Source organism: Lonchura striata, chromosome 1A, assembly GCF_050655825.1.
Source record: "Lonchura striata isolate lonStrDom1 chromosome 1A, ASM5065582v1, whole genome shotgun sequence".
In the NCBI taxonomy this organism is placed as follows: Eukaryota; Metazoa; Chordata; class Aves; order Passeriformes; family Estrildidae; genus Lonchura; species Lonchura striata.
The window spans coordinates 72,228,881-72,254,022 of record NC_140741.1 but is presented as its reverse complement, the minus strand read 5'-3'; the positions used below and the strand labels follow the sequence as shown (position 1 = coordinate 72,254,022).

At 40.3% G+C, this 25,142-nt stretch overlaps 1 protein-coding gene across 1 annotated transcript in view; it reads left to right on the top strand.

Annotated features, from left to right (window-relative positions):
• The window catches only part of TAF3 (TATA-box binding protein associated factor 3), a 113,153-nt gene that overhangs the window by 68,982 nt on the left and 19,029 nt on the right, over nt 1-25,142 (top strand). Inside the window, exons 3-4 of the mRNA XM_021530948.3 lie at nt 17,213-19,032; nt 23,962-24,044. Coding sequence (XP_021386623.1) covers nt 17,213-19,032; nt 23,962-24,044 — 1,903 coding nt within the window. The remainder of the gene's footprint in view (nt 1-17,212; nt 19,033-23,961; nt 24,045-25,142) is intronic.

Genomic DNA, 25,142 nt, shown 5'->3' with positions numbered 1-25,142 from the left:
ATAATTCATCCCTCTCCCCATCCTAATCCGCACTGAGCAGGGATGGAGGCCAGGAGAAGGATGTGGTGCAAAAACCAAAGGTTAAAATCTCACAGTCCTTTTGTGATTTGTTTTGATATTAAAAATTACACCTCTTCTGGATGGGCATCAACCATAAAGTGATGGTCATTCCCAAATCAGCTGTAAGTGCAATACAAGGAATTAAACTAGTCTTTCTGGCAGGAGAAACCAACAGTTTCAGTGACAGGAGGAGCATCCCTCTCCTCAGAAGAGATGCTGGATGAACAAGGTGTCTCCCCTAATTCAGGCAGCAAGAAACATGGACTCTTTCCTCTTCTGGCTCTATTGAAAATATCTGATTAGCCAGATTACACCTTTTCTAAAGTAAAAGGCAAGCTGGTAGTTTCAGAATTTGATTTCCAGACATCCTAGTCTTTGAATTTTCATCCTTGCCATCAGTATTTTGTGTGACAATGACCATACATCAATAACATAACATTTCTGAGCCCTGCTTGTTTTTTCCTCTGTAGATCTAGAGACCTGTGGTGTAGTGGAAGGTGTCCCTGCCCATGGCAGAGGGATTTGAACAAAATAATCTTCAAGATCCCTTCCAACCCAAAGCAATCTATGATTCAATGATTTTGGTTGTCTGTGCAAATTCTTTCTCATCTGTGGATGAAGAGCCTGTAAAAATATGTGGCTATGCCCTGAGCAAGCTGTCCTGAAATATCTGGTCTCAGTAATAGAAAATTCCCCAGACAGTGATTTGGCAAACATTTTACTCCTGAGTATGAATGAATTTCAACTTTTATTCTGAATTGGATATTTTGTGTCCCTAAATACCTGCTATTTTTGAGAGCTTGTTAATCATATTGCTTATGATAAATTATATTTTTGGCCACTCTGTCAGTCAGCATGTCTGGTGTATGTCAAAGGTAATATTCGCTTGTGGTTCTGTAGCATATTGCAAATGGAAATAGTATCTTTACAGTTTCTCAGGTATCCTGACTAAAATTGTATCTTGTCTTTTCTCCTCCCAGTTCCTTATGCTTTTGACCATCACTGACTTTTTTTTTTCTTTTTAATTTGCAGAAAGTACAGATGCAAGTCCTAACAACACACCCTTCTTACTTAGAGGATTAAGACAGTGTCCATGTTTATGCTTGTTATGGTTGCATTTTCTTTCTCCTTGTAAGGCATCTAGGTTTTTTGAACAGCTCTCTGTGCAAATAAGTAAAATATTAGATGTGAGTAGGAAATCTTAGTAAATCTTAAATTTTTGTAGGAAACCTTTTTTAGCCAGGATACAAGATACTTATTCTGTGGTAGCAGACTGTGGCGAAAGGAAACAAGTTGTTACCATGTTAAAATTCCTCATGCATAATTTTTCTTGTTACTTCATCGTACAGTTCTGGAGGTCATTTTAGTTGAACTTAATGAGTTTCTGGGTGTAAAAAGAGCACACCAACCTTTTGGGTATATTTCTCTGGCCCAGAAATGGTGGAGGAGGGGGAGGAGCTCCAAAATACAAGAAGAATCTGATGTCTGCCAGAGTCTTATTTAGAGCTTGAAACAAATTCAGATCTGTTTCTGGATTTGAAATTCCTTATAAGAGGCTCTTTAGCTCCCTGCAGAAGAAGTGGTGGCAGATCCGTTTTTGTACATTTCAGTGATATTTCATATTTGAGAGAGATTTCTAGGCATTGAGATTATCTGAAGCTCTGCTGTCTTTCTTGCCACTGGGAGCAGTGACGGTTTGTGGTGGGGGATGGAGAGGAAAGGGTTGGCCATTTCCCACTTCATTAGAGAATAATATGGTGTAAAAATAATCATTGTGTCATAGAATACTCTTGAGTTGGAAGGGACCCATAATGAGCATCAAAGTCCAACTCAGGAAGAGAGGAAAAGAAAAAATTTAGAAGGTAAATTGAGGAGCAATCTCTGCTGAGTCAGAGATGTCATATAAGAGAAATAAATATATATCCTAGCCCAGCTGGAAAAAGAATCCTCTGCCATAATGCAAAGTCAGTAATCAGAGATCTGAATAAGTCTACTTGTTAATAATTGCCAAGCTACGTCACATCTGAGTAGCTTTTTATCTAGAAGTATCCTCAGGCATTTATTTTATTTTTCTGGATGTGCACAAGAAATGAATCCTCAGTAACTACAGTGACAGGTGTGAGATGGAAAAACTCAGGACTGAAGAGACTCTGCCTAAACAAGACCCTGAGGACCAAAACTTGCAGCATTTAGCATCATGTGATGGAAAAAAACAAACCAGCAAACAATTGCTGCCCTTTTACATTCTGGCTTGTCCCACAGCCACTTTGAGCATGTGTCCACAACAAATGTACTTGTCCCATCTTCCTTATTTTGGTCTGGAAATATTTATTTAGTGTAACTCCTCTTTACATCCTCTTCTTCTTCTTACCACTTCTTATAGTTCCATATTTCATGGGCTTTTTGAGTGTTTTGTCCTTTACCTTTTGCTTCAGTCTGGCCTTTGGCCATCAGTGTCCTCCATGAAAATATCTTGAGTGACACAAAAAGCAAATGTGTTCTTCCCTCTTCTAGTTTTTATCTTCCTGCTAAATGCTAGACAAAGATAAAGCTCAGGAAGCTCAGAGTGAGGGAGAGGAAAAAGCAGAAAAATTCTATAATACAGAAAGCCTGTGATTTTCTGGGTTTTGGAAGGAGTAGTTAAGGAATTGTAAAATCACAGAATCCTGGAATGGTTTGGAAAGGATTTTAAAGATTGTCTAGTTCCAACCCTCTGGCACAGTCGGGGACACCTGCAATGAAGAGGTGGAAAAGAGAAAAATACAACAACGAAAGAAAACAGAAAATCAGAACAAAAAGGAAAAAGAATGTGAAAGAAAATCTCCAGTATTTTTCTGTTCCAGATTTATCCGGGCAGCAGTGTGCATAAAGTCCTTACTTTACAAATCTAATTCAGGTCCCTGTCCCATGAATTTGCAACTTGAATTTGGAAGTGGGAAAAATTAATGGGGAAAACCTCCCTCATTTCAATTTATTTCTCTGTAAAGCATCCTAGAGCATATTCCATTTTGGGGAGAGGAGAGAACGACAGATTGTTGTTGCTAATAGGATTTGGGTCAACTGCTGCTCCCTTTTTGGCACGTAACTAAATTAAGAGGAGGGTGTTCTCAAAAATGACATGGCACAGCAGGAGGATAATCCCCTCCCCACCCAATTCCGAGTCCCCTTCATCAGCAGAGATGTTTGGCTGAGTGTATTCTGCAACAATTTATCCATTAAAACTCGAGCTTCCCCACCACTGGCTTTAATCCGGGTTTGGAAGGAGCTCCATTGCCACGGCTGAGCGCGCTTCGTTCTGCCTCAATCCCAAGAATACCAACAGTTTGTGCTCACTCCTGAAGATAAATCTCCCCTCAACTCTCCAAAACTCACAAAGGCAGAGGTGGTAAAGGCCTGGCTTTATGGAACAGGGGGTTAACAAGAGTGGCAACAAGCAGCAGAGCAAATAAAGTTACGGATGAACTGTGTCAGCTGCAAATGCTTTTGCAAGGTTTCACGAGTAAGGGAAGTTTTGTATCTCAAGTTGAAGAAGTTGTCTTCAGTCTGTGCTTTTTTGGGGGTCTGATGTCCCTGGGAATTGCAGTTCCCTCTCAGCAGGGAGTCACCTGGTAGTGAACCAGCCTGAGGTCCACGAAGCGGGAAGGTTACAGGGGAATCCGACAACTCTGAAATGAAGGGGTGTTATATTTTTTTATGTCTGAGTGGAAAGTTAATGTTACGTAAAACTGCCTACTGAAGCCAATTCCTTCACTAAATTTGTTTTCCTTGGATTTTTTTCATTCCTTCCCTGTGTCCAAGAAAAATATTACTTAGCTAAAAGGCATTAATTCAGTTTAAATCAGAGTATCAAGCCATCTGACTCTAGTACTGATGTGTGCACAAGTTTCTTGTTTAAATTAAGCCTGTTGGTTACTGGCTTGTTTGTTTCTCCACTATCCCTGCTTTCCCTATATTCAGGATGCTTATCTCAAACTAGAAAAATAATAGCCATGTACCATTTTTTAAATAATTCAGATGGAAAAGCAATATCCTGCAGAATTTCTGTAATCAAGTATGTACCCAATCCGGCTCGTGCGGAAACTTGATCAAAATAGATCCTTAACTCCTGGTTAAGCCTAATTAGGATACAGAGTTCAATACAAAGCCACTTCTCATTTTCCTTTGCAATCGGCACATCATTTTTGTTTTGTTAAAGGACACAAGTTGCATCCCTTAGATAAACAGCTTGGGCAAGCTCTGCAAAACAATTAGTGCATCTTTCACATGGTCTAAACTTGATTGAATAATTACTCAAATAATGGTCAGTAATGGAATACATAGGGTTATCTTCTGGCTAATCCTCAGGTAATGGAGTTGGTGTATCTCTGATTTTTCTCTTAGCTGTTCCCAGTAAACAGGAGACTGAGACAAAAGTGATTATGGGAAGTGGAGGGAGTCACTGGAGGCCAGCAAGGAAAAGGAGGCCTTATCTTAAGCAATTAATCAAGAAAACTCCTATTGTGGGACAATTATTCAAAGCTAATTCTAAAATAGCTTTAGAGCCTGAGGTCCTGAAGGTTTTTTAGTGTGTTTTTTTTCTGTTTTGTTTTTGTTTTTTTTTTAAGAGTTTTGCCAAGGTCATTGGGAGCATAGGGGCAGCCCTTGCATTCAAATGAAGGCTGCAGCATAAAGAGGGAGTTGAATCTGAAGTGCAGCATTACACAATGTGGGCCTTGAGGTTCTTGTCAAAACTGTGAGTTTTTATTTTAAAAAATGGGTTGGAATGTTTCTAAACAGAGGTGATATTCTAAAACTTGCTTAATGCTTCCACAAAAGTCACAGACTCAGAAAATTATTTGTGTTGGAAGGGATCCTGAAGCTCATCTTGTGCCGCTCCCCTGCCATGGACAGGGACATCTTCCATTATTTCAGGTTTCTCTAAGCCCCATCCAGCCTGGCCTTGAACACTTCCAGGGATGGGACAGCCACAGCTTCTCTGGGCACCCCACCCTCACAGTAAGCATTTTCTACCCCATATCCAATACAAACCTCCTCTCTGTCAGTTTGAAGTCTTTCCCCCTTGTTCTATCACTACATTCTCTTGTAAAAGAGTCTCCTCTCTTACTGTGTGTCCTTTGCAAGTGACACCACGAGAAGTGTATCACAATCATTTCACATCCGTGCCCAGCTCTACTTCTACAAATGTGGGACCATGGTATCTCTGAATCTCCCTTTTATTTTTTGCTCTGATGTTTTACACTGCTTTTTGCCTAGCTTAATTGTCCTACAAAGTCTTGCTGCAACCTCAGAAGCACAAGATTGTTTTGTGGCTGTTGTCTTGTAAAAGCCCATGAGATCTTTCCAGTTGTCTCCCCAAAAAGCTCCTGTATGGTGAGAACATCTAACTGACCCCCGTGCTGTGTTTTCAGCCTCTGAGCTCCCTTGAAAGTGAGATTTATTTGAAGATGTTGCTGTGATCCATGATGTCCGACGGGAAGAAGCAATAGATTTTAGCAGCTGTCCCTGAAAAATTATAAGGTCACCGGAAAAAAAAGCAGAGGTTTTTAATTGGATGTGGTTTAAATTTTCCTACGGCCTCCTGAATCGGGCTCCTTGCCGGAGTGGGAAGCTGCCACAGAATTATTGCTCAGCACAGTCACCCCATGCTCTCAGAGCACTTCTTCCCCAGCGGAGCTGACAGCAGCAGTTCGAACCCCGGTGGCGTCGGGCCGCCCGGTCAGGTTTCAGATGGCTGTGGAGTGTCGCCAGGGAAGTGCTGCTGGGTAGGTGATCACACTGCCCTGATTAGTTTTCTCTCTGCCTATGGGCACCTTTTGCAGGGAGAGCCTGGACACACATGTGCTCCCATACAGAATAAAGCAGAGAGGCTGGAAGACAAAGAGAGTCACTAATTGGATTTGTAGCTGTAAGAAAAAAAAACTCTTAAAGTAAACATTTTCCTCTCTTTAAGTCTCCGTAGCTTCTTTCGTGAAGACCGCTTGAAAGTATCTGTTTCGGGGGTGAACCCTTCCCAGCAAATTTAATTTTGAGGCTTGTCAGGCTTTATTAAAACCTTATCATCAGTGATTTCCTTCTCTGCTAGATCAAGAAGATTGTATTTGTTATGGGATTCATATTGTGTCTCAGAATTCATCCCAGCATAGGAATGGGGGGTTCACAGATGTACCAGGACACGCCAGTGCCAGTTCAGAGCACTGAAGTCCCATGGTAAGTGGTCGGTGCATCTTCCTGAAGGCTTTGGATGTTGTTTAGACAGAGTTGGAAGCTGTAATTGCAGTTGTGTTTCTGAGTCAGTGGTTGTGAATATAAACTCATTACTCTGCAGAGTAAAAGCAGTCATGATTGCTGCTGGTATCATTAAAGAAATGGGATCCCAGCATCTGAAATATTCCCAACAGCTGGAACGTTTGGTAAGCACTTTGGGGCATGGTGTGTACTCATTTATTAAGGGAGAGGGTGAACATGTGCCTTTTTTTTTACTCTTAAGTAATTTCATTTACATTAGTTAGAGTTTTCCAGTCAATTGCAGAGCTTTTTTATTTATTTTTAATTAAATTTCTGTGACTTCTTGTAATTTGTGCCACTATGGATCAATACCACATATTAGGATTTCACCTAACAGAATAGACAGAGCTTTTCCAATTTATTCTAGAGCACAGGCCCTGGTTAGCTTTTCCTATACTCTCAATTAATCTGTTGAAAATAAATTTCTCTCTATCCCAATCTTTCTATTTTTTAGAAAATATTTTTGAATTGTTGAGAAAATACTGAATTTCACTTTCTTACCCAATGAAGAACAAAGATGGATGGAGGAGTCTCTTAAATACGTGCTCTGTTTGTTTTTCTTATAGTGCCAGAAGTAAGCAAAGCACTTTGGAAAACACAGATACAGTTCTTGCCCTGAGCAGCTTATCACTGGGATTCAAACATGCCCTTGCAATGCAAGTGATGCACAAGAGGAGGAAGAGAGGAAAGGCAATTAATGGCCAAATGAGTTGTTGAACTAAAAAGTTACTTGAAGGTGATTTAAACACTCAGAGCCTTTTTTATGACAGCAAAATTGCATCTTTGTCCTGCATAGCCAGAGTGATGATGGTCTTTAAGCTGACTTGAGCCAGGACTTCCTTCTGGGAATGCATTTTTGCAGAAGCTCCCTCGTGTGAATAAGAATATAAGAGATTAAGACCCAAAATAGCCCAGGTCTACTTTTGAGGAAATAAAGGAGTCAAAGGCAGACACAGGTAATTGTAGCTGATCACACACACCTTGTCTGCCAGAGGAATTCTCTCTCCATGTGGATTTTGTGCCCCACCTGACAGTGTCTGTGTTTATCCTGTGAATTTGGAGATGAGCTCATGATTTAATAGGAGACCACTGTCTTCATGTTGCCATTTCTTCCATGCAAGACATTTTCCCCATGTTGATCAGAATTGATACAATCTCCCCTCCCATCTCCTCTGCCATGGCCACAAAACCAGTAACGAGTCACTCTGGGCTGAAGGACACCTGAGCTATTTTTGGCAGCAATATAAGCACAAATATGCTTGTTAGTACAATCTAAAATAGCCCATCATGCCATCATGTCTGCCTCTTACTTGCTGTCACTGGAACTCCTGAGGATGAGAAATGTGACTCTTCAATTCTAAGGGCCTTAAACCATATTTCTGCTCCACAGGTGCATTACACAAAAAAACCCAAACTCTTTGGGGTTAAATTTTGAACTTCTGGGGAGTAAAAAGTGGGATCTGAAGTAATATAATGAAAGAAATATGTGATGTCTATGGGATGGTTAGACCTTCTCGTTTCTGGAGTTCTTTAACTCAGTTGCAAAATAAGACATTAAATAATCACAGTATTTTCCCACTGCCAAATCCAAGTACTCAAATATACACGCACATTGCAAATCCATGAAGTACTAAAATTCTGCAATGCCAGGTAAAAATTATTAATATGGAAGAAGTACAGATACCCCAGTGCAATAAATACCTAGTCTGTTCGTTTGCCAGGAGGTACAAATAGTCGCTTCCTAAAATATTTGTAAAAGCCTACAGATTTTCAACCTAGGATTTTATTGAAGGTAGAACAGTATGTTTTCTTATGCAAGACCATATTATAGAAAAGGGAAAGCACTGTAAAAATCCTTCCAGATGTTTATATAGGTTCAGTGTTTTTGTTTTTAGTAAGATTTGCGATACTTGAAAATCTGGTTTGGAAAGCTCAGCCAGGAAGATTAGATACAGAGGTGCAAAGTAAAAAGACTGATGGTCTGCTTTCCTTTTCTCAAGAAAAAATACATATAAACCCCTCTTATTATATCTGAGAATTATTAGATGCAGATAATACAATTATTTTGATTCTTTAGATGGTAAATTTGATCTGTGCAAGAGATCAGTGGTGCTGAATCTCGGTTCTAACAGAAATTCTCATCCAGGAATACTCCTGGGAAGATTATTAAAATCCTACAGGTACTGACATCGGCTACAAAGATCTACTTGTGCATATTTCTTTAAAGGGGGGGAAAAAACACCTTAATGCACAGTATTACCATAGCTAGGCCCTATTATACTATTGTAATCATAGCTGAAGCAAGAAGGGTGATTAACGATGGCAATTTATTGTATCTGACGAGGGGAGAAAATAGGAGATGTTGTCGTTATCATAAATCATATCATAAATAACCAAAGAGAAGCACTCAGAAAGCTTGTGTGGTGTCAGCAGCAAGCCCTTTCAGGCACGTTAGCCCAGGATGTAGCCATAGAAACCCCAAAGTCATATTGTTATCTTAGTCTTGCTGCAGTTATGTGATACAACAGTATTAACATATAGATTAGGCCATTTATAATACTAGGTGTCATTTCAGGTTGGCTTGCTTATATAGCATTTTAGTTTTTTTGTTGTGCCGAATGTTAGGGAAACGCTGCATTTTTACAGGTCAGTATAGAGCCATTTATAATGTACCAGCTTCACACCTCTGTCAGTCTTGCTAATGTACTCTGTTATTGATTGGTTGTACTCTGTGAATTGTCATTGCCTAATTACCTTGTCTTTGCTAATAATTTTATTTTTTAGAAGTCAAAATGTTCCTTTAAAGAGAAAACCACTGCGCCTGCACACATACTCTGGGACAAGTTCTTGGTGCTGTTAAGGATCATGCATCCCAGAGGGAGTAAAAAGTGAAATAAAAAGCATGGAGACAAAGCCAAATTTTGTTGCAGAGGTTTTCTGTCCCTGGCTCTATGTTTTGGTCTAGCTGCAGTGGTTTTCACATTACACTCTGCTGAGTTCAGGGGAGAGATTCAATCCCAAGTAATTCAGAGCAACACCAAAGTGACTGAGCCAAGGCTGCCCTGCTGACAGGGAGCTGGCTGGATCTCACACATTTCTCATTCCAGCACTTCCTAAAGATGCTTCTGGGGTTGTTTCTGCTCTCCAGACCCATTAGCCCAGCACTGCTGTGTGTTCGTGTGTCTGTGCATGAGCTACAAAAAATGTTGGGCCGCTGCTTAAAAGTCAAAGCAAAAATAAAGTCTCCATTGTTGTATTTAGACAGAAACATGTTTTTGCTTGCTGTAGCAGCACAAATTCTGGACTAATATTTTGTCAGGTCAGACAGAGATTGCGGGTGTAGCAGATAACAATCTGCCAACTCTGTTTTTCTGTCTTCAGCAGGGAACTAGCTGTGTCATTTTAAGAATCCTGTGTAATTTGGCTTCAAAAAATTCCATATTTTAAAAAAGTATTTGAATGAGGGCAGCCACTAGTAACTACTTAGGAGTGTTGTACTCATTGCATCTGGTACCCTAAAACTGCATTGGAAGCCGAAATCTCACATTATATCCTAAGCTAAGATCTGATGCCCAGAGTGATGCTCCTCACAACTCCCCCGGTTTTTTCCACTCCCTTATGCCTGTGTGATCCTGAGGTGGGTTTTTTGCTTTGCCAGCTGGACATAAAAATACTTAATCTTTGTTTGGGTTTTTTCCTTCCACCCTCAGATATATTTCCATTTGAGTTATCCCATTAGGTCACTTCTAGCCCAAACTAACATATAATCTTCCTTATTTTAGCCTTGATTAGTTCCTCATTCTCCTGCACAAATGTTTGAACCAGGACAAAAGAAAGGACGGGACAGTTTCCATTTAAATGTAGAACTGCAGGTTTAGGAGTTATGGTTTGTTTCTGGAAAATTATCAATACTTTCTTCTCGTACTGGTGCTCAAGAATTCATCTCCAATTTGGTATGATTTTTTTGGTAGGATTTCATACCAAGATGGGGAGGATGGAGAGGTAACTGAATCAATCTGGAAACTTTTGAGGCCAGAACCTGATTATTACTATCATACATGTTTCCAGATGGTTGGATGTATTATGTCATTAGGGATGGAGGGGTGTTTTGCTGACCTTTTGTAGCTTCTTGGGCAGGTTAATAAAGGCTTCTGGAGGGATTGATAAATGTATACACCAAGTCTCAGTCCTGCTGAACACCTCGAAATTCAGTGCTGGCTAATAGTAAGGACTGAAGGCACCACCCAGCCATTTGGGGCAGCATTTTCCAGTGTGATTACCAAGTTGAGATGTTTAACTTTCAAGCACCTTTCTCCTTTACAGTGTTTTAGTTATTTATGCAAAATCATTTGCCATACCTGAAAGCTCTTTCTTTTTCTTTTTCTTTTTTTTTTTTTTATGTATTGGTGGTTTTTGCTTTTGGTAACATCCTGAGAGGGCACTGCAATGAGCTTGCTGACAATGTCAGTGTTAAAATCTGAGACACAAGGAAGATGAGCACATTGGTGGTGCTCTCTTCCCAGCTCTCTTCCCATAGGAAGTATCAACTGGAAAATGTCAGGGTTTGGTAATAGGTTGGTTGATCTTTATAAAGTAATGGAAAAATCTCTTGTTTTATTGTCTGTTTGGTAAAGAGGTCACATCAGTGATTAGTTGTGTTCATACAGGAGATAAATTATATTTACAATTATAAATATATATATGTGTAACATACACATGAGTATCTATATGAAATCCAGTATTTTAAGCCCCACATGTGTCACAGGTATCTCAGTGTGTTCATTTTGCATTAAGGTATCAGGATATTGGCCTGTAGGATATCAGGATTGAATTTTGTCCCTCTTCCATTAATTTCCTTTATGGACTACAAGCACACTTTCTGTTTGTTTTGGGAAAAGGCCATTGTTATTACAAGTTAAAGAGATAAAATATATCATGGCACAAGAAAAAGACTTCAATTTTAACAGAAATCAAAAGCTCCTGCTTATTAGGATATGATAGGGATGTAAGCTCTTGACTTAATGACTTAAAATTTCCAAAAACTTATCTTTGGCTTCATCTCATGCTTTAGCTAGACAATAGGAAAATTATTCTGGAAGTCTGCAGGAAGTTTTTTCCTATCTTTTTCTCACTAAAATGTTTCATATGTCGGCTGGGAACAATCCCTTCCTTCCTTACATTTGAGAGGCTGAGCTGGCTGAGTATAAAGCCACCAGCCTTACTATCCATGTGGTCCTAAGGCAAATATGCTTGGAAATGAAGATGGATTGAAGATTTCAGAGCAGGCACTGCCAGATCACTTCCTTTCCCAAATCCTAATTTTCCTTAAAAACCCTAATGCTTCTAACTTCCATTCTCAGCTACTTGGTACCATGCAGTGAAGAGGAGTAGAGAGGCTGATGTGAACAGAACTATGTGTGAAAGAATTCTGTGATCTACTGATCTTACTTGGTCATTTTGCATTCTCTTAGAAAATAAAATGTTCAAGTTCTGTTTAAAAATAAAAGTATTATGGATGAAATTTAATAGTTGAAAATAGGCATGTGTGAGTTGGATGGAAACATCTGCTTTTTGAGAATTGTATCCTTAATGGGTTTGCTCTGATAGCTGATCCTGTTTATCTGCCATACTGCAGTTAATATCAAATGCCAAATGCCTAAATCTTACATTATTATAATAACAAGAGTTGGCTTCCTCAGGAACTGTTACCTCCCAAAGCTTTGTGCAATTATTACATTAGATGTAGCATTGGAAGTAAGAGCTGCTGCTGCTAAAATCAAGTTACTCTTTCTTCAGCAAGTGGTGTCCAGCTTTAGGCCAGCATGTCTGACTCTGCTTCATCTTGTACATAAGAAATATTTGTTTATTCTTAAATCTGCATGTCTTACCCAGATGGTTTTATCCTGTCACCACCCTGTGACAGAGTGAAATGTTAATCCAGTTCTCAGAAGAGAGAATGGAACTTTACTTAAATTAAATGCCAGCCAACAGACAGGGCAAGTTTTTGGCAGGGTCAGAAGCTGAGCAAAGATTTTGTCTGTCCCAGTCTATGCCATGTTCTTTGGACACCCATCTAGCCAACAATGCTTGTGTTTTCTCACTGAAGCTACCAAATAAAAAGTCTGGTGACAACCAAGATGATGACAATTTTAATTTTATAGACATGTTTATATATGGTAGGTTTTCTTGCTTGAAGAATCCCCATACATAGATGCATTTTTACTCATCAGATGAGTTTTGCATCTGTTTTTCTTGCCTTCAGTTTTATCTGACCCGTTGTGCTACATCCTCTGACAAGGCAGCCAGGTGAGCAAGATAATGTGGTACATGTGATTGCATTTCTTTTTCTGCAGAATTTCTGTTCCCTTGTACCCTTGTGTCAGTTTTAGGGACAAATAGTCCCTCAGTTTTCATAAACATGGAAATTCATTACTGAAGTGTTGAGTATTGCTGTCCTGAAACTGAGCTGTGGCTAAATTAAGAAGGTATATATTAAATAACCCTTTGGTCTGGGTTCCCTGCTGTGCTACAGGAACATGATGTACCAAGAAATAGAGTTTGAGCTTCTTTAGTGTTTTTTCCTTAAAAAAGGTACAGGAGTTTCAGTTTCTTGCATGAACCATTCAGCTTAAAAAATTTTCCAGCATTTGAAGTGGTGACAGATCCCCATGGTTTGTATTTGGGATTCTGATGCTTTCTGTCCAGATGCTGCATATTTATCAAGTTCAGTTTTTACAGCACTTCTGTGAGATGGAATTATGATCATTTGTCAGATGGGAAGGCAGCAGGATGTGGAGTGACCTGCCCCAAATCACCCTGCAGACCCATGTCAAGAGGGGAGTGATTTCCTTTTCCCCCTAACTTTGAAATCATCCTTTCATAAAAGTCAATTTGCCTTCTGACACAGACACAGGTGATTTTGTTACCCATTTAATCATTTAGGTTGGAAAAGCCCTCTGAGATCAAGTCCATTTACCCAACACTGCTAAATCCGTGTCCCCAAGTGACACATCCACTTTTTTTTTTTTAACAATTCCAGGGACGGTGATTCCACCACTTCCCTGGCACAGCCTAATATTCTCAAGTAAGAAACACTGCTTTTCTAACAAGATTTCTCATAGGCAGCATGCTGACAGCTCACAGCTTGTTTTATTTCAGTGATGGACAAATTCAGTGCTGCAGTGGCAGAACTCATCCCTCCTGTAACCCAGGCTCTGCACAGGGGGCCTGCTGACATAATAAACAATTGCTCTCTATAGCTTTAGTAATGTGAGCATTAATATTGATCCAGCACTGACTTCTCTAACGACCAAAAAAAAATGTATCTGTTATCTTGAGAAACCTCCCAAACAGCTCCAGTCTCCTTTCATTACAGGGGAGAGTTATGAGGGCAGATGGTTGAGGTGATATCCATTTGACCTATAGATGCTAACTCAGGCTGGATCATTAATAAGGTGGCTGGAGATGGGGAGAAATGGCAGTAAAGAGAGTTAAAAAGCAATCTTGTGCACAAAGGATGGCATGTCCAGAAGTGCCGGGTGGCAAATGAGATGGACAAAGGTGAGGAAGTGGCCACGTGGTTGTAAATGCTCATCACCAAGTCAGGCAGCAAACACATAAAAGCTGATGTTTTCCCATATTTAGTTCCTGATCTGGTGTGAATCCTTTGGGAGGAAAAATAGCTGTAGGTCTTGAACTCAAGATAGAAATTTCTCTAATTAACTAACCCACCCCACCACCAAAAAAAAAATAAAAAAAAAAAGCTTCATTGTTTTCTGCCACAGCTGTGGTGGCTCAGGTTTGAAAGCGCTGCCTGGCTGAAAACCAGTCCTTGCTGAGGATCAGACTGTGGCCTTGTTCCAAGTGAAATTTGGATTTCATTTGACCACGATAGGATTCCAGATTGTCATCTGAGCATGTCTGAAAAGTGGTGAATGTGTGTCAGTAGTTAAGTGCTCATGAACTTCCTTAGTCCCTGGATTGTTCAGGACTGACCCAGGCAATTTTTTCCAGATGTTTTGGGGAATCCAAGTCCATATAAAAGGGATGGTAATGCTTCTGCTTCCTTACTAAGTTGTCTTTGTGGCTTGCAGGAATGTGCATGAAAGCTGGAGCCAAGACACCCCGATTTCTTGTCTCACCTCTACAAACTGCACTTTAACCTTTCTGCCCTTCCCTGGCACCTCCACACAAGATCACAGAAACTTCATGGACCCGCTGCAAACTTTACTTGGCCTTATTAAAAAAAAAATAAGCATTGCTTTTTTTTATTGTACAGAACTCCAGTCCCTGTTCTCCAAAGCTCCTCTGAAATTGTTTTTTTGCCTTTGATCCAGCAGCTGCTGGTATTCTGCAATCCTGAGTAGGTAAAACATGAGAAGCACCTTGGGATGGGAAGGAGTTATAAAAATATGAAATATTGCCGTGCCCTTCTGTGAGATACAGTGTAAGAGGGGAGCTGCTTAAATGGACACTGGGCAGAAATCCTTAGCAAGTACATGTTCTGATTTTTCTAGTAAATGTAAATTTTTTACTGTTGCAGTAGTTTATTTTCTATTTTTATCTCCATGTTTATTGTATTAAAGTGGTTAATATTCCTATCTCTTTTATAATATTCCTATTCTATTCTAAAGTCTATATCATCAAACCGTGTCTTTCCTAATATTTTAATTTGGCTAAACTTTTCATCTTGTGGCTGAGGCAGAAGATTTCTTTAAATCTCAATTTTAAAGTATGATGTTTGTTTTAAATTTTATCTCCTACTTTTAAATGAAAACAAACTCTTAGTGCTGAAGTAGGTGGAATGGAGTTGGGAGGGAATTGCTCAGTAGCAACCAGTGCTGTGTGACGTCTGATGAACGCTGATTCTTCATCCCCAAAACCTTCTGAGTGGGTGAAGGCAGCTGATTTTTGCAGCAGCTTAAACAGAGATTGAAATTACTTCCATGATGGGGAAGCAGATTTTTTTCCCCCATAGCAGGTGCAGTTTCAGTCCACAGTGATTTCTCAGTTATACTCTAACTTTGCAGTTTAAAAAATTTAATGTCAGTGCCCAGCCAGGCAAAACCTAACTCCCTAACATTTCTGTTTTTCACGGAAGGCTAAGACTTTATCCTCAGGCAAAGTCTCCTCTCTGGGCTGGCTGCTGTAAATCCTCTGGGCCCTGGCAAAAGCCAGACTTGCTAGCTCATTTTACTTAATTTGTGATGCTGGCAAGATTTGTGCTGCAGCCCAGGGCTCTTGACTCAACTCTCCTAAATCAGAGCATTGACACATTACAGCAGAGAAACACCAGCGCAGAAAACCTGAAAATAAACTCCTTAAAAAGAGATGTTTCAGAAAGATGCTGTCTTACTGAATTTTAAATAGCATTTAGTGGAAAGTTTCAAGTTTCTTGGTGCTTTCTTCATTAAAGCCACTTGCTCATTAGGAAGTTGGGTTTTAGCCACTGTCCTCATAAATGTTTTTTACTACATATTTCATATGAGAATCTCAGGGCACTGGACAGCTTTCCTTAGAAACCCTGTTAGACAAAATGCCATGAGTTTTTGCAGGAGGGTAAACAGAATCTTGGGGTAAAGTGAAATGAGATTGTCTGTATAGGAATGTTAACCAGCAGAGGTGTAATGATGTAATTACTCCAAATACAAATGTGTCAGGTTAATGCCTGTGTAGACATTCTTATTAAGGACTAAGAATCCTTTTTCCTGCTTGGATAATTCCATTTTGAAAGTGAGGAAGTGTATCAAAAAGGATAAAGTGCTTGGCCGTGGTTGTGGAGATCAGAGGTTCTCTTTTTACATCTACTATGGATTTGTTGGGAGATCTCAAGTGGATTTTCTCCTTGCTCTGCACCATAATGTCATATGTGGGTCTGAAGATGGTGTAGGGAAAAAAAATAATTGATATTAAACAAAAAAAAACCAGAACAATCACACAGGTGATATGCACATTGGTTTGGAATAGTTGATTTCTGATGTCTACACTGTGTAGATTTCAGGTTTATCTTGTTTTCAAAAGCTGTTTTTTGATCTCAAAGCCCAAGTGCCCACTTACTCTGAAGTGTGCTAGGTGAATTCCTCCTTCATTTTGGTTTCACTGCTGCAGGAAGTTGGCATATGCACTCCAGGATTGTCCCACGATGCAAACAAAACAACAGTAAGGGAGATAATGGGAAAATGCATTTCAAAGGCATGTTCCTGAACTGAACCAACACACACACACACACACACACACACACACGATGCTGGGGCGTTCCCATAAAGTCATAACAGATAATGTCCACCTGCAGCAGCTCTTAAGATGGTATCAGAGACAGAACCTGGCAGGTTGATAGGGCTTAAGTCCTCTGCTTTAACCTTCAGACTGTGCTGCTTCAGGAAGAATAAACTAGGTTTAGGAAGATGTTTTCCTAGTAGTTAATCTGCAGTCAAACTCGTGTGATATATAAGCAAGAAAGACAGTTCTGGTTAATTTTACTTTGGCACTTTGCTTTGACGCTGTATTACAGCAAAAAATACTTCAACCTCTTTCCCTTAATTTAAAAATGAATGAAGGAGTTATTAGGCTGGTTTTGGGTAGAACTGACACTTTGGGCCTGCTCTGCAAGCTCTGCCATTGATAAGCTCTACCCTCCTCTGCTTTGCTCATAGGTTCAGAGCAGTGAGCCCTGCAGTGAGGGCACCTGCCAGTTCCAGTGGTGGCTGATGTGACACAGGAGCTGCCACATGTTCCTCCAAGGAGCTCTTAGGTGGCCAGTTGTCTCTTCTGGGCTGAGCTGCACATGAATATTTGCTCTGGTGCTTGTTTGTTTCTGTAAAACACATTTCAGTTATCCTAATGCTTTTCTAAATATTCTCTGTTGCAGAAGAGGAAGAGGAGCAGGTTCCTACCGATGGAGGTACATCTGCAGAGGCCATGCAGGTCCCACTGGAAGAAGAAGGAGATATGGAAGAGGATGAGGCAATTAATGATGAGAACTACTTGAGCAAGAGACCATTAGAAAGTCCTGAAGCTGAGGAGTTCCCACCTGTGAAAAGGCCAAAACTGTCTGTCTCCAAAGGCGACACCTTGGATGGAACTGTAGAAACACGTGAGCCTCTTAGCTCAATAAATACACAAAAAGTACCACCAATGCTTTCTCCAGTTCATGTTCAGGACAGTACAGACTTAGCCCCCCCTTCGCCAGAGCCACCGATGTTGGCTCCCATTGCAAAACCCCAAGTGCCGACCCCCAAAACTTTAGAGGCAAAACCATTCGTACCCAAAACAAAGTCAAAAACAACAAGTTCTCCAGGACAAAAGACAAAATCACCGAAAACTACACCTTCACCAGTGGTAGCTGGGAGTCCCATTCGTTCACCAAAAACTGGATCCAAAGAAAAAAAGTCACCAGGACGCGCCAAGAGCCCAAAAAGTCCCAAAAGTCCAAAGGTTCCTGCTCATGTTCCGCAACCACCTGTGAAGCCTGAAACACCGAGTAGAACCCCTCTGGCTGCATTGAGTGAGAAGATAGGAAAGGAAAATATCCAAGTGAAACAGGGACAGACACCACCTGAGCCTGCCCCCAAGCCAGTTATGGACAATCAGGTGAAGAAAGTCCCAGTCATGGACAAGACCATTGATGATTCAATCGATGCTGTGATTGCTCGTGCGTGTGCAGAGCGAGAGCCGGATCCCTTCGAGTTTTCCTCTGGGTCCGAATCAGAAGGGGAAATTTTTACCAGTCCTAAAAGACTTTCTATTCCAGAGTCTACAACTCCTAAACCTTCTGTTCCTGCCAGTAATGCAAATAAGACGGGAGCAACTCCAATACCTGCCTCAGGTGGGACTTCAAGTTCAGACATTTCATGGACAATGGATGACTCAATTGATGAGGTCATTCGGAAGGCAAACATGGGGACACCTTCTAATCCACCTACCAACTTCACTTATTTCTCCTCTCCTTCTGCTTCACCTCCAACTCCAGAGCCTCTTCTCAAAGTCTATGAGGAGAAAACCAAGTTGGCTTCATCGACAGAAGTGAAAAAGAAATTGAAAAAAGAGCTGAAAACTAAAATGAAGAAGAAAGAAAAGCAAAAAGAAAAAGATAAAGAGAAGAACAAGGAGAAAAATAAGGACAAGGAAAAGAACAAGGAGAAAGATAAAGACAAGGAAGGAAACAAGGAAGCAAAGTTTCAGTGGAAGGAATTACTTAAAGAGGATGATCCTGATCCATATAAATTCAAACTAAAGGACTTTGAAGATGCTGACACAAAAGTAAAGTTGAAAGATGGCAATACCAAAAAAGAGAGAGAAAAACATAAAGATAAAAAGAAAGAGAAGGAGAAAGGCAAAAAGGACAAGGATAAAAAAGACAAAGAGAAACTCAAAGATAAGAGTAAGGAAGATAAGATAAAGGTGCCATCAGCACCTCTTGTGTTACCTCCCAAAGAAATGTCTATGCCCTTGTTCAGCACACCATCTGCCATGAGGCTTCCCAGTATGTTACCTTCCTTGTCTCCCATGTTACCTGAAAAACTATTTGAGGACAAAGAGAAACCAAAAGAGAAGAAGAAGGACAAAAAAGAGAAGAAGAAAAAGAAAGAAAGGGAGAAGGACAAAGAAAAGGAAAAGAAGGAGAAGGAAAAGGAGAGGAAAGAAAGAGAAAAGAAAGAGAAAGAAAAGGAGAAACACAAACATGAAAAGGTAAGCTGGTTGGATGAGTTGAGATGGCACACTTGCTTGAAGAATCCACATGGATTCCTGTGTTTGCTGCTGAGCATTGTCTAAGAGCTTTGAGGAGAAGTGTGGGTACAGGTTTGGTGTTTCTTAATAATAACACCTCCAAGGAAGGTGTCCAACAAGAGCTTCAGAGATTGTCCCACATCTTTGGAAAGCAAAACAGTGGAATTCTAGTTCTGTGAATTTGAAATGTGAGATCATCCTGGCTTTTGTCAATCTTCTTTTCACTTGAAAAAGCTGAGGTTCAGATGCAACAACAACACACACAGCAAAGGGATACAGTGTTGTGATGCAGAAAGTTTGTTCTGTAGGTTTTTACGAGAAGGACAGCAGCCCTATACCCTTCATATAAACTTTAAATTTTGTTTCTAAAAGTCTGCTGTTTCAAAGTTTGTAGAAGCCTGGAAATTCCCAGGTGGACAGAAATGAGAAGGAGACTGCCTTCAAAGAAATGTTATCTTGCATGCTCAGAAGAGTTGCTGAGTCTTCTCTTAGCAAATCTGCCCCCTTGTTGCTCCAATTTGTTTGAAGTAAGAAAATTATTATCAAATTATGGTCTCAGTGTTCAAATGTCACCTTTCATTTCAAGTCTTATGCTTGAGAGACAGAAGGGGAGAGCTAATTTTCAAGGGGTTTGAGCTCCTTCCATTCCTGTAACTCTTACTGATTTACATCAGCCAAAGATAATTTCTTCTTTCCAATATCACCTAATCTTGAGAATATATTTAATATTTAAGAAATGAAACCAGCATATTTGCATGTTATCAGATTTGAAATCCCATTAGAAGCAGCTCCCCTAATTCAGGATTTGCTCTAATTTTTTTGTCACCTCACCTTATAATACGCATTAAATTGTTCATATTGAAAAGAAAGAAGAAAAGAAAGAAGATTGTCTTCCTGTGTGATAACCTTGGATTCAAGAGTTCCTAAATCTCTATCCTTAGCCTTAGGAAGCACTGTGTGAGTTCCAGTTTTAGCAAGATGCTCTTTACATCCTGCTTTCAGTGTAATACTCAGTTTGTATGAGCTCAGATTTGGGACATTCCTCACTCTCCTTTTGTTGCTACTCTTATGTTACCTGCTGGACTTGCAACAAAGTGCTGATTTCAAAAGTTGATATGTTTTTTTAAGTTTACAAATGGTTTTTCCATGCAGAATCTGTGTGATGTGGAGAACTAACATTTGTCTGCTGTGGATGAGTGGGTGATCAACAAGGTGGTGGCCCAGTTGTCCATGATAATTTCATGTCTGGTTTTAGACACAGATTCTGCATTTGAGACAGATTCCCTATTTTATCTGTCTGCCCCTTGTGCCTGAGTAGTTTTGGCAGTATTTTGTTGAGAATTTCTGCTGAGATTTCTTTTTTAAGTTAAGTATGGGTGTATGTAAAATAGAGGCAATGAGTTGCTTGTTTTCCATATTTTCAGTTTTACATTTCTTCTGCAGTTGTCTATGTCGTTTGCTTTTAGAGGGATAAACAGACACATAAACAAATACAAACTGGTAAAACTTCAGTATAGACTCACCATATATATATATATGTATATATTAGGAAGAGGAGTTCAACACTAAGAAAAACTTGGACAAATTAAACTGACAAAACTGCCCATTACCTTGGCAAAAAGTCCCTGTCAAAAGATAAACTTTAAAGCTAGAATGCATGAAAGAGTCCCCAGATAGAATTAAAATTTAAACTGATTCTTGAGAGATAAGCTTTTTTTAAATCCACCTCTTTGCTGCAAGTCAGGATTTTAAAAATAAATTTCCCCTTTAAATCTCTTGAGCGATTTTCATTTTTTGCAAGGCCGCACTGCTGGTGTCCTGGAAAAATGGAGAGTTAGAGCTTTATCAGTTGGTGCCCTGAGGTATGTGGCAAAGAAGCTAAATCCTTGAAGATTAGCAAAAAAAATGCAGCACATGGCAATAAGGGGCTTATATGACTACTAGTATTAGTTCAGGTGAAAGAAGTATTGCTTATACATAAAACTGGACAAATCCACTGACAATGTATTTTTAGTTAGCTACAAAGGAGTCTTATATTGCTGGACTTTACCTCTTTGGTGATTTGGGAAGCTTAGTAATCCACTGTAAATGCTCTTCTGCTGGCCCCAATTCCCAGTATTACTCCAGAATGCTGCTCTTTCGTTTTAACCCCTAAAAGTACATGTTTCCTTAATTTAGCTTTTAGATCACACAATGACTTATTTAGCCAGCAGTTGTGCTGCAAGAGCAAATGATCAAGTTACAGCCTGGACATTTAATCTGGCACAGCGCGTCCGCCTCGGAGGTGTGAGCACAACCTGGGAGATGAGTTTGTGGGCTCGCTGCAGTTTCAGCTCCTGATGGCCAGGAGAAAATATCACAGTCCCATTTCTAAAGTTGCTGTATTAAACAAAAACTGACTCAGCTGTAATATGCCCATTTTTGAGCCTTGTTGTAATTATTACCTTTGTGCGCATCCCATCCTGCTGGGTGATTGAGGCTTTTTATCAAGTTTTTCCTGGAGTTTTGCCCCAGGCTGCTGAGAGATACAGAGCACAAACTGAACACTGCATAAATGGCAGAAAACAGAAGCTGAAGGCTTTGTGCTTGGTGGTGGCACCAAGGAGGAGAAGCTTTGTCTCACGGCTTGCCTGCAGCTCCATGTCCTGCAGTAGTGTTGGCTGCTGCCCACAGAGCCAGAAAAGGAGATCTGGGGCACTGCCTTGCGAGCTCCACCAAATGAAAAGCAAACACCTGGAGAAGTTACACCCCATTTGTACTCCAGAGATTACCAGGCATGCTGTAGGAGTGACTGAGCAGCTCAGGGAGCAGCTGCTGACCCAGTTTCAGCTAACCTTAATAAGCTGAGCTGGAAACTAAAGTAGTTGAGGAACTGCTTCATGAGAAATGGAGCCATCCTTACATCAGGGCAGGGCTTGCCAGAGCTGCCCCAAAGTAAGCTGCCCTTGCTCCTGTATCAAAATCCTGTCATCAGTGTAGAGGAAGACCCAGCTCTGCAGGATGTAACTGTGTATGCTCCTGGTCTAATGATGTAAACCCTTCACACAAACCCATATTGTAGAAAGATGCTTCCTGTCCTCTTGTATCAAAGGATAAAATTTAGCATTTGGGTGGAGCCCTGTTTTCCTCTCCTAGCAGACTGATGTTGGTATCTGAGCATAAAGAAGTGGTTTATGTGCTTTTCTTCTGCCCCGTGAGCCCACACCACCATTGTTTAGAATGGACCAAGAACCTTTATAAATGGTGTGGACATCTCTCTGTGCTGTGTGCTGGAAGCTGCAGCAGCAGTACCTGTCCTGAGACGTTTTGTATTCAAAGGAGGCACTAAAGAAGGAGGAGAAACCTGCAGGAAAAGAGGCAAGATAGGCTGTGCAAAGCCATGGTCCTGAGCCATAGTACCAGGGTTCAGTTTCAGTCTCTAAGCAGTGGGTGATGTTGCAGGTTAAGATGCTGGGAAAACAGAGAAGACTCACCTGTGGAAGATGACAGTGAAATTGTTGCAGGCATTAAAAGCTTCAGAGGAAAAAAGCTCTTGCAACACTCCAGAGGAGTGATGTAACAAAAAATAGTTCTACATAAACAAAGAGTGCAGAGAAGCCTGTGAAATCAGCTAATCCATATCCATATCTTTGCTGTATGGCAAAGCACAGTTCACTGTGTCAGAGCAGCAGCACCACTCAGGGTGCTCTCTTTCTCTCTCTGGCCTAGACATCTCCTGAAGAGCAGCTTCAATTCTCTTGCCAAAATGCGTGGCACAAGATTTGTTATTACCTTTCTCAAAATAAGTCCCATTGAGCCCTCCCACTCTGGCCTGCTCTCTCCCACACTACATTCTGTGCTTTGCATTGATTTCTTGCCCTCCCTTTTTCTGTGAAAGCTTTATGGAATTGGAGATTTGATCAGATTTCCATTTAATGTATGCATATTAGTTTTGTCTCTTAAGTTCCTGGAGCAGATTAAGCCAAGTGGTTGTTTTATTAAATATGGTGACACACATACTCAAAATTAGATCAGTCTCCATCTCTCTTTTCATATGTATCTCTCTCTATATATATAATGTATATATACTTGTCATATATGGTTATAAGTTGAGTAATGAATGCCTGGAGAATCATTAGTGTCAGCTGTAGCATCTGTGGTCGTTCTGTACAGGTTTTGCAAACCAGTAACTCAATGGAAGTTGGTAATTTTGGCATATACTGGTTCCATAAGTTCAAGGACATATTCAAGTAGTCTAAACTAGTCCAAACTCCACCAGATACCAAGATTGGAATCCCAGGCCACTTGAGAAATAGTCATTAAAAACCTCAGCCTAATTGCAGTAAAATGCAATGGCTGTTATGCCTGTGTGGATAAGAACTTTCATAAAGTATTCAGTGTTGGTGAATTCAGCTTGGAGTTTATTTGCTTCCTTTGTCTCTCCTTTTGATTCAAGAGAGTCATGGTGCATTTATTTGATGAACCTAGGAAATAATTGAATTTAAATCTCAGAAAAACATGCAAACACCAATGGGTGCCTGACAAGTTTGAGTACTAAGATCAAAGCATTTCATGTCATTGTTTAGAAACAAACTGGGAAGTTTCATGTCTAGAAAAGTACTTAATCAGGAAGATTTGCTAACAAATTGTATCAGGAGGTGCGAATGCAGCAAAATTTCAAGTTGATTTTTTAGCTTAGAGTATTTATTTTTGAATTGCTCAGCTGCTACCTGCAGACTGAGACCCATCCATGCCATGGGACGAAGTGTGAGAGAACAGTGATTGGTCTGTCGTAGTTTTGTCTCGTTAAGTTGATATACTCTGGTTAACTCCATCAATGCTTTCATGTAATTAATATATTCTGGGAGTCTGCTTGCAGTCTTTGATTGATGATTGTGTTCCCCTGTACAGATAAAGGTGGAACCAGTTGTTCCAGCTCCATCACCGGTTATTCCTCGGCTGACTTTAAGAGTGGGCGCAGGCCAAGACAAGATGTAAGTACAAATAAATCCATCTGTGAGGTGTATGCTCACCACAGTCCATCCTCTGGCACTTGTGGGAGCTCTTCTTTTCAGTGGGAAAAGCTTAAAAATTAGTGGCAAATTACATTTATGCAGCAAAGTGTATTCTCCAAGTGAGAGCCATCACCTTCCATCCATCCTCCTGTGTGTCCCATTCCATGTCTTTCTAAGGCATGGATTCCAGGACTCCATCTAGGCTGGTATGATGCCTCCAGTGACATTTAGTGAGGTTTCTGTAATGGTTGCTTATCCTGAGTGTAACCTACAGCTAAGTTTCACAACACTCCCCAGCTAACAGTTGTTTTATGCTTTAAAACATAACAGTTGGAATTCCTTTATACACATCTGTTTTATTATAACTGTTGATGATTATTCATGAGCGTACCTAACGCATTTCAAGTGCTGCTTCATTAGCTCCCTAATTATTGGGTGCTGTTGTACAAATAATAGTTACTTTGTACTGGATGAGCATAAATAGGGTGATCCCTATCCTGAGATCATCCAGCATAAACAGGAGGCTGGAGAGGCTGGGGAAACCATGTGTCACCAGGCTTCTTAAGCTGGTCCTGTGTTGTATGTGAAGGGTTTATTTTAATCAGGTTTTTCGTGTTGATTTCATGGCACAAAGCACACTTTCATGTCCAGTGGTAAAAATGAGCACCACACAGATCTTTCATTTCCATTCCTCACATTAAGTAGTGCTAATGCAGTTGTTTCTCCTATAGAGCCATTATGATCTAAACCCCCTAATCACTAATTTTTCTGCTCTTGAAGTTAAATGAGATTTTGATGATTATTTTTTTTCTCTGCTGTCCTACTTCTCCCCAGTAGGTAAACCTGGCTTTTACTGGTTTGAAGCTGCTAAGGGACTTCATTCCTTGGTTTCTAAGGGACACCCACACCCCAATTATTAACCATTTTTGCTTTCTTTCTTTCGCAGTATTTGAGTGTGATCTAAAATTTCTATGCCTCAGGTTGCTGTACAAAGTTCCAGCTCTCTCAGAATACTTGTCTGTCCTGCTGAGAATGATTTGAATGTGCATGGCTGGACATGCTGTCCCTTGAAAGCCC